The sequence below is a fragment of the Mirounga angustirostris genome, unplaced genomic scaffold (genome assembly GCF_029215605.1).
Source record: "Mirounga angustirostris isolate CCGP_5_RB_7025 unplaced genomic scaffold, mMirAng1.0.hap1 SCAF_2, whole genome shotgun sequence".
Classification (NCBI taxonomy): domain Eukaryota; kingdom Metazoa; phylum Chordata; class Mammalia; order Carnivora; family Phocidae; genus Mirounga; species Mirounga angustirostris.
The window spans coordinates 70,183,892-70,197,663 of NW_026991710.1; the positions used below are offsets into that span (position 1 = coordinate 70,183,892).

General features: G+C 36.0%; 1 protein-coding gene and 1 long non-coding RNA gene across 7 annotated transcripts in view; both read right to left on the bottom strand.

The window, feature by feature from the left end:
* Positions 1 to 5,616: 5,616 nt before the first annotated feature.
* Positions 5,617 to 8,945, bottom strand: LOC129045984 (uncharacterized). The gene is made up of 2 exons (XR_008506563.2): positions 7,866 to 8,945; positions 5,617 to 5,954 (listed from the first exon to the last, which is right to left on the bottom strand). It is a non-coding gene; the product is annotated as an uncharacterized LOC129045984 (long non-coding RNA).
* Positions 8,946 to 12,928: 3,983 nt separating this feature from the next.
* SPARCL1 (SPARC like 1) overlaps positions 12,929 to 13,772 on the bottom strand; it is a 52,414-nt gene continuing 51,570 nt past the window's right edge. For all 6 annotated transcript variants that reach the window (XM_064584769.1, XM_045880800.3, XM_045880797.3 and 3 more), the window contains one exon: positions 12,929 to 13,397. In XM_064584769.1, coding sequence (XP_064440839.1) covers positions 13,369 to 13,397 — 29 coding nt within the window. In that variant the 3' untranslated portion in view covers positions 12,929 to 13,368. The remainder of the gene's footprint in view (positions 13,398 to 13,772) is intronic.

A 13,772-nucleotide genomic window follows, 5' to 3' on the forward strand; every position in this document is an offset into this window, starting at 1 on the left:
GAGGAAGGAAAAGAATACTTGTCTGAGTGGGCATGTGTATCACATTCTGGCTGTAAGATATCTATTGGGAAAGTCCCATGGTATTTAGTCCTGTCAACCTAACGTATGGACGATCATAATTCCTTCATTCCAGCTGGACTACAGATGGGGCATCTGAAGAAAAGGAAGGTTAGGGGATAGAGACATGGTGTTTCCCTTTCTTCACATATTTGAGAAGGGTATTAGGTTTACTCTGTAGCTTGAGGACAGAACTTGGGCTAAGGTAAATCAAAAGGTTCCCCCCCCCCACACCCCAGATTAGTGTCAAAACTACTTTGGTGGTAAACCTGAGCTGAACTGACAGGAAGCTTTCTCTCCATTCTTGTGACTGTAAATTTTGCTGAGAAACATTAGAATGTTTGATTTCAGGATGTTTCAGACCCTTCTGGAAGAGTTACAAGGTTTAAATACGGTACTAATTTTCTAAAATCCATAAAATCCTGGTCCCTGGATATGTAATAAGGGACTTGTGCTGACCAGGATGACCTGCTCATTAGGTGATAGGTAGGATGACCTTCTCCTAGAATGAATGATTTGGATTCTACTTTTACTCTTTGGCAGGAAGAGATTGCGTTTTCCTGGCACTGAATAGAATTCTTTAAATTGAAGCTGCTTACTAAAGCTCTTGAGAAAGTTTGAGCAATTCCCTGAAGGTCAACATTTACTTATGTCTAATAGTGTTGAAATATTTGCATTGACATTAGAAAAGATATTAGATAATACATTTTATTTAAAGAATGACTAAAGCACATGATCTATAGATAATAAATTCTTCATGGCATTTTGGAGTTTTCTCTGGAACATATACAAAGTATGCAGAATTATAAAACTACTATAAACTATAGAAGGATAGAAGTAGATAATCTTCTGATAAGTGTTTTAAATATCCAGCATCATCTATAATAAGAAAAACCAGATTAAAATTTTAGTTTAAGACATTTCTGGAGGAATATCTGCTCCTATATTACTAGGTGATATTACCTCCATATTTGCTTTTCTTATATTTTAGGTATCAGGAATACTCTTGGAATACTTTTGTCTAAAGGAGATATTTAGCAAAATAGTAATAACATCCATTTACTGAGTATCTACATGATATCACTCAATCCTCAACAACAATCCTATGAAGTTAGGTGGTATTATTTCCATTTCACAGATGAAAATGATATTTAGAAAGATTGTCCCAAGGTTAATTCAGAAAGGGCCAGAGCTGGGATTTGAATCCTGGTCTGCCTTGTTCCTAAATCTGTTCTGTATTGTGTTCCTTACTAAGGTGATGAAGCTTTTACGATTTGTTACTTTAAGCATGCTGTTTGGAAGATTATATATTACTTAAGGAGTACCCACATTATCCATAGTGATATAGTTAGAGTTTACGACTTGACTTTAGGGCCACGTGTGATGTAGCTAGCATTGTTGAAATTGAAATTTTGGCTCAGAGACAGTTTATTTGGTAATATCTTAAGGCTAAGTGACAGCAACCAATATTTTTCTTGCTAGCAGGTGTTCTTAAGCTTTTGAAAGCATTTCAAACTCAAACGGAAGCATATGCTGAACTTACATAATAAGACCATAATTATCTAAAACCTAAATATTTGGTAGCTAAAGAGGGCACTTGAAAATTCTAACCACTTTTAGAGGTTAAATGCTCTATTTTCTTACAGTATAAGAAATGGTGGTTGGTATTATACTCTAACATATTTGTGAAGTTTTAATAAACTGATTTAAAAATACATCCTTTGAAGAAAGCATTTAAGTAGGTTAATTAATTACCTGCTTTCATCAGTACACTTTCATTGAACTATTAATTTATCAATATGGACATGAGCTGAGACTATTAAACTCCTAAGATAAAAATATTTTTAAAATGTATAATAGTGCTTGAAAGATATGTGGGGATTTTACTCACCGTATATAACTTCTGACATAGTAGTGAGAGATTTATTTCTGCCAAAATAAACAATACAGATTATAGTTACTATATGAAGGTATTTTTGCCATAATTTCTTCTTTGCTTCCACTCATGTCTCCCATCCTATGGTTATTTTACTGCTGATGGATTAGTATTGGTATAATCATGTGTACTGGGAGGTAGAAAATAATGTGGTTCTGTTACACCGGAAGTGCTGATAAATTTTATCTTCAACTGGGTTTTCTGCAACAAAGCGCTTAACTTCTCCCATCTGGCCTTTGATGGCCTGATACTAAGGAGCTCTAATTTGGGTAAGTCAGTTGGGTTTGACTCTGCCATATGTTTTTATGGTTCAGGAGAATTATCCTTACCTTTCCTGAGATTAAATGTCACTTGCTTTTATCAATAGAATCATAGAAATAAAGTCTTACCCCAATGAAACCCTAAAAAAAAAAAAAAAAACCAAAAAAACTCATCAGTCCATTAAATAGGTTTGTAGTTTATAATAGCTTAAAAATTAATATGAACTTACCCCAAGTTGGTTCAAAATAGAAGTGATTAACTATGAAAGAAGAAAAGTCAATGATCAGTGCTAGAGCTCTCAGTGGGTTTATTTTTTTAACTTAGTCCACATATAAGCTAAAATATTTTCTATATGAAAATCTTTCTTTTTGTTGAAAAATTCCATTTTTAGTGCTTTATTTATGTGATGTAAGATTTTAAAATGAATATACACTATCTAGATTTAAATTTCCTTAATTCAAAAAACTATTCCCTTGTAACTATTTTCTTGTAACTATATTCACTATATCTGAAAGATAGGAACTTGATGTGAATGGTTAAGAAACTCGCTGTGTACATATCCAGGCAAGTGCTATGTTTCTTAAATTATGCAAGCTCCCTATGTGAATGATACTTGAACCAAAATTGTAGGACAACTATGACTACTTTGCTTTGAGGGTCTGCTTAGACAACCCGTTTCACTGGAAAAGTCCTGCTTTGTAGCTTCCACAGGTCCTTATGTTTTAACAGACTGGCAGCTTGCTCAAGGAATTGACCACTGAAAGAAGGCGAATCCCTCTATTTGCAGAGCTGTCCACCCCGGCACATATGCAAGAACATGTAAGCTAAACACTGTCCCAATTTTCTCTTAGGCAAGAGCGATACCTGAGGTAGTGTTTGTTCTCTTAGGGGGCCTCTTCCTGCTTTCTGACTTAACTAGGATCACTGGGAGAAAAAAATTCTTATGACTATGAAGATGATGCAATTCTATAAGTTATTCAGTCAGAATTCTTCCCACGATGGGTTGCGGCCAACAGCACTTTTTTTTTTTTTTTTTAAGATTTTATTAAGTGATCTCGCCACTCAACGTGGAGTTCGAACTCACGACCCCGAGATCAAGAGTCACACGCTCTACTGACTGAGCCAGCCAGATGCCTCAGCCAATAATACTTTTAAAAAGTTCAATAAAAGAAAGTATAAATAGATATTAAGTGTTCAGATCTGGTAACCTGAATGAGTCCTGTGTCTGAGGAGTCAGTATTTTCACTGGAAGAGACTTTGGAGATAAACTATACTTTTTCCCATGGTCACACAGCTAATTTAATTGTGAAAGTAAGATGAGAATCTAAGCTTTCCAACTGCAGGCCGGTGGTCTTTCAGCCATGTTTTGATGTAGAGGTGAACTTGCTATTTTTGTAATCATCAGTAATTAATCATGGAAGATAGTTTCCTAAAACATTTTTAGTTAGAAATATGCAAGAATTTTTATTGTTTGCCCTTTGGAAATGGACTATAATGTTGCTTAAACAGAGTGGATTGTGGGGAGAGCACTAGCACTTCAACTCAAGAGACTTAAGTTCTTATTGATTAGACTCAGAAGCTATTTGATCTCAAGGTTCTGGGACGCATAAATATTGCTCAAGATGGTTGGCTTTAAATAGTCTCGAATCCGAAAATTTTTACCTCAGACACACAGATGATTTAGGTCTAAGTTTCTGACATTTGTACAAAATATGCATGTCCTTGGTTCTAAGATACCACCAACTGTAAAATGTACCACTTAGTTAATGATTGCATTTTAAAGAAAAAGGAGATCCCCTTAGAATAAATATATGTATCTGTTGTGAGTTTTGTCTTGATTTCAGAAAATGTTTAAGTATGAAAAGTATGTTTTTAGAGGAAATGGAATTTTTTAGTGTTTTCTTTTGTAAGTCCACTCAAGTATTTCTCCTGAGTTTTCATAAACTAAGATCCTGACTAACTTACTGTATCAATGAAGGGCATCATTAAAAAGTTGAATTCATGCATTTCAGTTAAAAAAGCATTATCTGTTGGAATTTAGATTTGATAATTTTTAATGTATTATGTGTTTATACTAATGCCTTGTTAGTGAAGCAATAATCAAGTCTATTTCATTTCTCCTAAAGCAGTTTATTCTGTAAGTCTTTCAACTCTTCACTTTCACCCTCATCAGTGATGGAAGAGGTGGTTTTGTCAATACATAGTTTGGATGAATTCAATAATGAATGTAGAACTGTCCACGTGCATTGAGATTGTTTTTTGGCTTTGAATTTAACAGCTGTGCTTTATTTTGTTTCCAAATGAATTAGACTAATAAAGATAGTAATTTTCGGGGCGCTTGGGTGCTCAGTCACTAAGCGGCTGCCTTAGGCTCAGGTCATGATCTCAGGGTACTGGGATCGAGCCCTGCATCAGGCTCCGTGCTCCGTGGGAAGCCTGCTTTTCCCTCTCCCACTCCCCCCTGCTTGTGTTCCCTCTCTCACTGTGTCTCTCTGTCAAATAAAATCTTAAAAAAAAAAAGCATGAAGATAGTAATTTTCATGATGAACTGGCCTATCTTATATAAGGAGTTCCATGTAACATTTTTATGAACTTTATACATTAACAGGGCAGATATATTTACCATTATAAGATCATTAAGTGTCAGGACCTAGAATAAAATGTAATAAAATAAGGAGTTGTAATTCAGCATTTTGTTTATCTTGTCTATGTTATACATTTTATATTAGCTTGATTAATGAAAACATGCTTTTTAGAATTTTTACATTTCTAAAATTATGTCATTAAGAATCATATTCACTAATATTTTAAGTAACTCCCCCTTCCCCCCCCCCCCAAACCTACTATCTCTGGAAGCATATAGTCCACATTTTCTTTTGTGGTATCCAAACACAGCAGGGACTTTTTGAAAAGGTCATTAAACTTATGCCTACTAGGTTGGAAAAAAGACTATATTTTAGGATCACTTCTTTATGAAAGAAAACCTTAATAATGTCATTTCCTATCATTGTAATAGGAGTATCATTAAAAAATTTAGTTTTAATATGCTATAAAATACACAACTTATTTTTTGGTTTGTGACTCAATCAATCTCATCACATGTAATTGTCCTCCCATTCAGCAAAATCCTGTCAAAAGTAAAATTTAAATAATCCTTTTATAACATGACCATAATCTTAAATCCAGTTCAAAGGATTCCATTTCAATAAGAATGCATTTTTATCTCATTAATGGCAGATATAAGCATATGATTTTAGAGGTGAAATGGACTTTATAAATCATTCATTTTCATTATTTTATAATCTAGAAGAAAGTAAGACTCAAAGGAATTCAAGATCACTCCAAAGTATGAAATGGCAGAGTTTGCATCCCTAGATTATTTGACTTCAAATGCTTTTTCTACTAGTTTCCTGGGTTCCTTCCACACGATCAAGGAAAGTTTCAGGTCTTAGGTAGTTCAGTTTGCAAGGGTATGTGAGATTTGTACATTAAATGACTCAAACCAGATAAAATACCAATAACTGAAGGTCCAAAAGAGAATGATGACTATTAATCCTTGGTATCAGGTTTCTCTCCAATTAAATCTAAAGAATTTTCAATTTTTTGTTTTGTATTCATTTAAATACTTTCTTAATGACATTTTAAGTATACTTACCTGATTTGGATCAAAAGGAAAAGGAAAAGGAAGAGGAATTGGAATCTACAAAAAAAGAGGGGGAAAGTGAATTGTGAATAAAACAAAATTTTGTTTTAGCTTTTTTTCTCATTAACTCATCCATCCATCCATCCATCCATCCATCCATCCATCCATCCATCCATCCAGTACTTATTGAACAATTATATGCTCTTAAAGGAGCCCACTTTCTACTTGGTGGAGCTTAGATTCTAAGGGATTTTAAATTATTTTTTTTCTCTTGAGAGGTATGCCTTTTTTTTTTTTTTTTGGCTTAATTAGTCAAATCGAAAGCCAAGGAATCTGTCTTATGGGCTTGATAGTTCTTGTGAATCTGCCAATTTCTCTATAGTGGTTTATTTGATTTTAATACTACTCTGCCATCTGGTGGAAGGAAGTTTCCATTTCAAATACTAGTGATTCTTTGTTGCCATACGGATTTACATAAGATGTTAACAGAGAAACTTAAATCTTAACTGAATTTCAGCCAGAAAACGAAAAGGGAAACAATGCTCTAGCCTTGACTAGAACCAAAATTAGCAATTAATTAGCAATTAATGATAAATGCAAGTACTTAGAAATTCAGGATATGTGAAAACATTAAAGACTGTTCCATTGAGTACTGTAACTTCAGTGACAAATTTCCAAAAGCCTACTTAAAGTTGTGATATAAACAGTTTGAAATTAAATACAAGCAAAAAGGTGTTTATTACATTTAGATATAAAACAAAAATCATACAAAACCATGTTTGTTTTCAAAGTAGGTGGTAGACAAGAAGTTAAGCAAAATTCTATTTTATTTTATTTATTTATTTTTAAGATTTTATTTATTTATTTGACAGAGAGATAGAGAGAGAACACAAGTAGGCAGAGGGAGAGGGAGAAGCAGGCTCCCCGCAGAGCAGGGAGCCCGATGCGGGACTCGATCCAGGGACTCCAGGATCATGACCTGAGCCGACGGCAGCCGCTTAACCGACTGAGCCACCCAGGCGCCCCAAGCAAGATTCTATTTTAAAATGTGTGTGAACTTTTCAAAATATCATTGCTTAAATACTGTCCAAATGTAACACATCTCCAGTCTGTGTTACAGCCTCATTGTCCTGATCCTTCGCCCAGATTGTCCTGTCGTTCTCAGGTCCTTCCCACACACTTGCAGTTCCCTCTGCCCGCAGCGCCCCGCCCACTCCTCAGCCCTTGGGACCGGGCTCCGATCACTTCTCCTCTGTGAATGAAGTCTTTGATCACGGCCCAAGTCAACTATGTATTTACATCTAGAAGCACTTATCAACTTATATTTTTACATTTACAGATTTCTCTCTCATCCAATTGTGAACTTACAGTTTTTGTATTTCCAGCCCTCACTAGAGACCCTACCATGCAGTAGACACTCAGTAAATATTAATCGAATGAATGTTACCTGTCTGTATGAGTGTAAGTATTACATAGAGAGTGAAGGAAATTCTATTATGTATTTAGCACTCTTCTGGCCTTTATTTACAAATGTTACAAGATTCTAGATATTAGAAGACATTGGAGAGGAACTAACAGGAAGAGTAAACTAATTATATTGTTTCACCTCTGAGAAAAAGTTACAGAGAGCTGGGAAAAAAAAAAAAAAGCAGCAAGATGATTTGGAAAAAGGTATTGAAAGAGGTATTTTCTTCATGAAGAGCACCTAGGCTCACCACAGTCAAAGGAATTCAGTATGAACACCTTTTTGATGGCAACTGGAAGAAGTCACTGATGATTCAGAGGGGGAAATCCTCTGGCCACTTGTCACATTCCACCACAGGCTGTGCGGGGCGGGGGTGTGAAGAGCTGATGCCTGGCAAGCTCTTAAAGCCTCATATTTGGGTATGAAAATCTGGGAAATTTAATAGCCATCATCTAAGTAATACATATGTTTTGTAATTTGAGATTCCTCAAACCCATGTTTACCAAGGGCAGTTGGGGAGGCAGAGGTGGGGGAAACAGGATCTGAGGAAAAAATGGTGGTCCTGGTGGTGGGTAAAAGCCAAATCTCTGTAAAAAGAAACATGATGTCAGTTATTTCAGACAACTGTAAACTTTAAAAATGATGAGCACCGTATTTGAAAATACGAGAAGTTTACCTGTTCACTGGTACTTCCTCCAAATTGTTCAAGCTTGTAAAACAACAACAGCAACAAGGTGAAGCAACATATGCCAATACAGTATTCGTTACAAAGAGATTTTATGAGAATAGGTAACAGGCCACTATTCGGCAGTACGCCCACCAGTGGTGCACCTTCACTTCTTCTTCTTCTTCTTTTTTAAGATTTTATTTATTTATTTGACAGAGAGAGAGACAGCGAGAGAGGGAACACAAGCAGGGGCAGTGGGAGAGGGAGAAGCAGGGTCCCCGCCAAGCAGAGAGCCTGATGCGGGGCTCGATCCCAGTTCCCTGGGACCATGACCTGAGCCGAAGGCAGAAGCTTAATGACTGAGCCACCCAGGCGCCCCTGTACCTTCACTTCTGAAATGAAAAGCGTTGCCTATCTAATGGGGAAATGTCGAATTAATTTTGTTCAGTGATTTAGAAGGTGTACTTTTTGCCTTTAAACTTACTTCGGAATGTTTTCATTTACGTTTCTTAAGAGTAATTACATGTTGCATGCCTCTTTATCTTCAAATCAACAGTGTTCTCAATTTAGTTCTCAGTGTTTAGAAGTTCAAAGTGAAGGGAGTATAGTACTGTAAATTTAAATTTTGTATCCCCAAACACAAATTTTGAAAGCTCCCTCACTTTGAAAGCTCCTTGGTTACAAAACGTGCAGGAAAGAGGATTTCTTGTCTACTGGGTGTCCTACTTATTCAGATTGTAGCTGATACAGATGACACTCCTAGATCTCATTGGTATAGATGCGGAAGGCATGGCTGTAGTCAACGTGAGATGGACTGGGGTAAAGATATCATAAATGAAACTCAATTCAAACTGCATACTTAGGGCGCCTGGGTGGCTCAGTTGGTTAAGCGACTGCCTTCGGCTCAGGTCATGATCCTGGAGTCCTGGGATCGAGTCCCGCATCGGGCTCCCTGCTTGGCAGGGAGTCTGCTTCTCCCTCTGACCCTCCTCCCTCTCATGCTCTCTGTCTCTCATTCTCTCTGTCTCAAATAAATAAATAAAATCTTTAAAAACAACAACAACAACAACAAAAAACTGCATACTTAGGACTTAGGTCACTGTGGAATAGGGTTCCATCTGGCTAAATTTATTTGAGAGCTTCCTATTTTCCAGTCAGGACTCTTATGTGCTTCAGATGTATTTTTGTTATCTTTGCACTACTCTGAGATCATTCTTATGACTCATTTTACAGACTGAGAAGCCATGGGTCAGCTCCTTGCTCAAGGTCACCCAGTTAGCAGATGGCACGTGGGACTGAGATTGGTCCTGGGAAGACTACTGGGTGAGGACAAGTGATAAATTCCTGATTCTACAACTTTCCTGGACTCTACCTTTCTCTTTTGTGAAATGAAAAGATACAGGAAAGGCTTCCTAGCCCAGAAATACTGTCTCCAGAATGGAAATGGAGTGGACAATGGAGGAGGTGTACTCACAGGGATCGGCAGAGCAGTGGCAATGCTCAAAAGGCCAGCCAAGATGAGAAATTGCATTCTGAAGGAAGAGTCTGGAATTGAAGGGTTAGAAGATCATTTTTAGTTTTTTCTAAGTCCTATTTCTGTTGTAAATAGGCTGTTTACTTAGAGCTGTTGAAATAGTGGTCAAGCTAAATTCTGCCTCCAGATTTAGGTTTTGTAAGCCTAGAACAGTGCTTTAAAAAACTTTGAATGCCTTCAGACAAGACATACATTCTTGGGCTCATAACATTGCATACAATTCCTACTCTTCCTTATAATCTCACAGTTTAGGGCGCCTGGGTGGCTCAGTTGGTTAGGCGACTGCCTTCGGCTCAGGTCATGATCCTGGAGTCCCGGGATCGAGTCCCGCATCGGGCTCCCTGCTCGGCAGGGAGTCTGCTTCTCCCTCTGACCTTCCTCCTTCTCATGCTCTCTGTCTCTCATTCTCTCTCTCTCAAATAAATAAATAAAATCTTTAAAAATATATATATATAATCTCACAGTTTAACCTATAGCTGTTTGGTCCCTGAAGTTATTTGAATTTGTGACCTCTACCCACCAATCTTTAAACACCAGTGTTGCATCATGCTTAGTATTGCAGACATACCACCACTGGCTCAAATGAGATTTTTTTTTCTTTTTTAAAGATTTTATTTATTTATTTGACAGAGAGAGACACAGCGAGAGCAGGAACACAAGCAGGGGGAGTGGGAGAGGGAGAAGCAGGCTTCCCGCGGAGCAGGGAGCCCGATGTGGGGCTCGATCCCAGGACCGGGGGATCATGATCTGACCCGAAGGCAGACGCTTAACGACTGAGCCACCCAGGTGCCCCAAGATTTCTTTTTTTTTTATTTAATATTTTATTTATTTGAGAGAAAACGAGCAGTGGGGAGGGAGGGAGAGAGAGAGGGAGAGAAAGAGAGAGAGAGAGAGAAGCAGATTCCCCACTGAGCAGAAAGCCTGATACAGGGCTCAAACCCAGGACCCTGGGATCATGTCCTGGGCCGAAGGCAGATGCTTAACCCAGGTACCCCTCAAATGAGATTTCTTATATAATATACAAATAAATCCACCTCAAGCTTCTACCCACATGAGACTTACTAGACTTTCACATAGTCTGGATGCTGTTACTGACAATTATAATTTCTCAAGAAGAAAACGATAGGGGAAAAATCTTGTAAGGCACAGTGGATTGGTAGAGAATAGCACAATACTAGTAAATATGAGTAAATTCAAAAAAGGAAATCAGTGTGGTCTTTACTGGCCAGCAGATTCTGAAAGCAAGCATTTTTATGGTCTTAAATCACATTTAATTCAAATTAACTTACCATGTGGGTTTCAAACCAAACCACTGTACTCTGGAATTGAATTTTGAAAGAAAATCAAATTCATCACATTCTTCATAAGACTTGTCACCAGCATCTGAAGCAAGGTATAATCTCTTTATAAAAGTCACTCTTCAACTATTTTATATATATTTTAAACTCAACTATGACTTATCTTCATGCTATTTTACTTTGCCTGAATTAGGCAACTCATCTACCTTTCTCTTCTTTTTCAGGTTTCTCCTTTGGACTTTTCTTCCTTCAGGATCGAAACCCTTGAATTTTCTTCTTTGATAAGTGGGCTTGCTAGAAATCATAAATTACCCAACACGAGAAAATTTTACCTTCTTTTACCTAGTGCAATAGAATCAGCCCAGAATATACCGTATGTCTTTTTAATTACCTTTGCTTCAAATGGCCCTCGGAGCAAAGAAGTCAAGGAGCAGTGTGATCTTCTAGAATCTGTACGCCTATCTAGTATTTAAGCCATATTACGAATGCCTTTATGGTCATGGGCAATATGAGTCACAAGATTTAAAGCTAAACTGAATAAATGGTTTCAGACTAGAAGTCGAACTTTTTCTAAAGTATCTCACACAGAGATAGGGCTTAAAGACTGATGACTGAGAAAATAACTTCATCTCCTTGGTTGGGATTAGAGCAATGTCTTTATTACAAACAAACCACAATTAAAAATTGTGACTACCAAGAATATTAAAGTACATCCACAATATATCATCTAGGGCAGCAATATACAAGGGAGACTTAGTGGACAGAAAATTTAAGGTTCTAAAATTTTCTATTATTAAATAATATTTATCATTCCAAAATGAACTTATTTTCAAATAAAACATTTTAATAAACAGGTAGTGTCTTTATAATTAAAATCACTTTTCACTATTCTAAAACATTTAAAATGGTAATTTAGTTCTAATTAATACCTCCAAATATAATTTCACTGTTCCTAACAAATTCATAAATTTATAACTAATTAGTTAAGACTTCTCATGACATTTCTTTGCAGCTACAAATAAAAACATTCTGAATTTTGGATTAATTTCTAAAATCATTTCCCTAGTTGGAAAAAATTATATATAATACTTAGATTTTGATTATTCAAATTGAACTTAATTATTTAGAAATGACTGGTGTGATATGATCTGGTTAAGAAGTGACTCACAGAGCTAAGAAAATAGGTAATACAATTTTGAAGTTAATCAGAGAAAATTATTCTGATAAAAAGCACACTTTTCCATAAGTTCCTTTAGATGAAATTCTTTGGGGGCACATTCTCTCAGTGACTACAACAGACAAAGCTCTTAACACAACAATACATTTTTGATTATTTGAAAAAATAAAGATAATTGCATTGATATCTTTCAGATAGGAAAATACGTAACAAAAACATTTTATTTTCTTTTAAATATTATTAAATAGAATATAGAAGGTGACAGGTTCTTTTATGCCTTAGTTCAGACCTTGGAAAAAGCTCTATTATGGTTTCTTATTATTTTTGCAATCTAGCCTTTACTGTATTGTTATCAAAGAAGAAAGAGTTCAAATGAAAACACAAATTTTCTCTTATGACTGATTTCTTGCTATCAATTTACAGTAGTAATATTTATCTCTGACCACCTTGGACATTAAGGCACTTCAGAGCTTTCTACTGTCTATGTTATCTTTACATTACTTGTATTTTGAGGACGTGAAATGTGTAGAAATTTTGCAAGGCCCCCCTTCTCCCAACACACATGGACAGCTGCACAACAATTAGAATTAGTTGTATTGAGGAGTGCATAGTCATCCATATATTAAATTGAATTTAGTAGAAAGCACTTGAATTTATTTATTTTTTCTGTTTAAATTTACATTACGACAAAGGACATTAATAAGCATCTACTATTTAGCAACTGAATATTTGTTTCCCATAGGAAACATCTTCCCCAACCACACTCACACTTTTTTTTTTCTTTTTAAAAGTAGTAGGACCTAGGAAGCACAATTACAATTTGATTTGAAGCGTGAATCCTGAGTTGGTCTTTCACATACAGTTGTTTAAATAAATGACTGGAAATAAGCTTGAGTAAGCATTTAGATTTTTATTAGGACGTTAAGATACTGAAAATAATACACATTAACAACAAAAGAGCATTATTCCATCTTCTTGAAGTGTACATGATAATATGAACAAAATGTAGTATTTTCTTCAAGTTTTATAATTAGTATCTCATAAATGGATGCAGAGAGTGATGAGTTAAACTCCTGTTCACAAATAGTACACAGTATTTTGCATATGTTGACTTTATTTAAACTTTTATTACCGAAGTTAATGTTAAATGCTTGGTGCATACACTGTTAGCAAGCATAAACTGTTAGCAAGCAATTACTCTCATTGTCTTCTCAGACATGCAAACATTTTACTAAATATAAATCTACAAGTATTGTGGCTGCATATAATTTCAGGAGTGGTCAGAAACACAGGAAGATGCTGGAATGTATGAGTTCTTTCAAATCATAATTCAAAACAGGAGATTTTCATCTATGTCTTCTGTAAAAAACAAAGCAAAACACACTTTTAGAAAATAGCCAGAGTAGTAATATAAACAAATAATGTCAGAGCTGGGGGATTAGAGAAACCATTTAATAAGACTGTAGGATAGTTCTCAACCCTGGTAGGGCATCAGCATCACCTGTGAAGCTTTAAAAAGATACTGTATGGTTTCACTTATATGCGGAATCTAAAAAACAAAACAAATGAACAAACAAAAAGCAGGATAGAGAACTGATGGTTGCCAGAGTGGAGGGGGTGGGGAGATGGGCAAAATGGGTGAAGGAGGGTGGGAGATACAGGCCTCCAGTTATGGAACGAATAAGTCACAGGGATAAAAGATACAGTGTAAGGAATATAGTCAATGGTATTGTA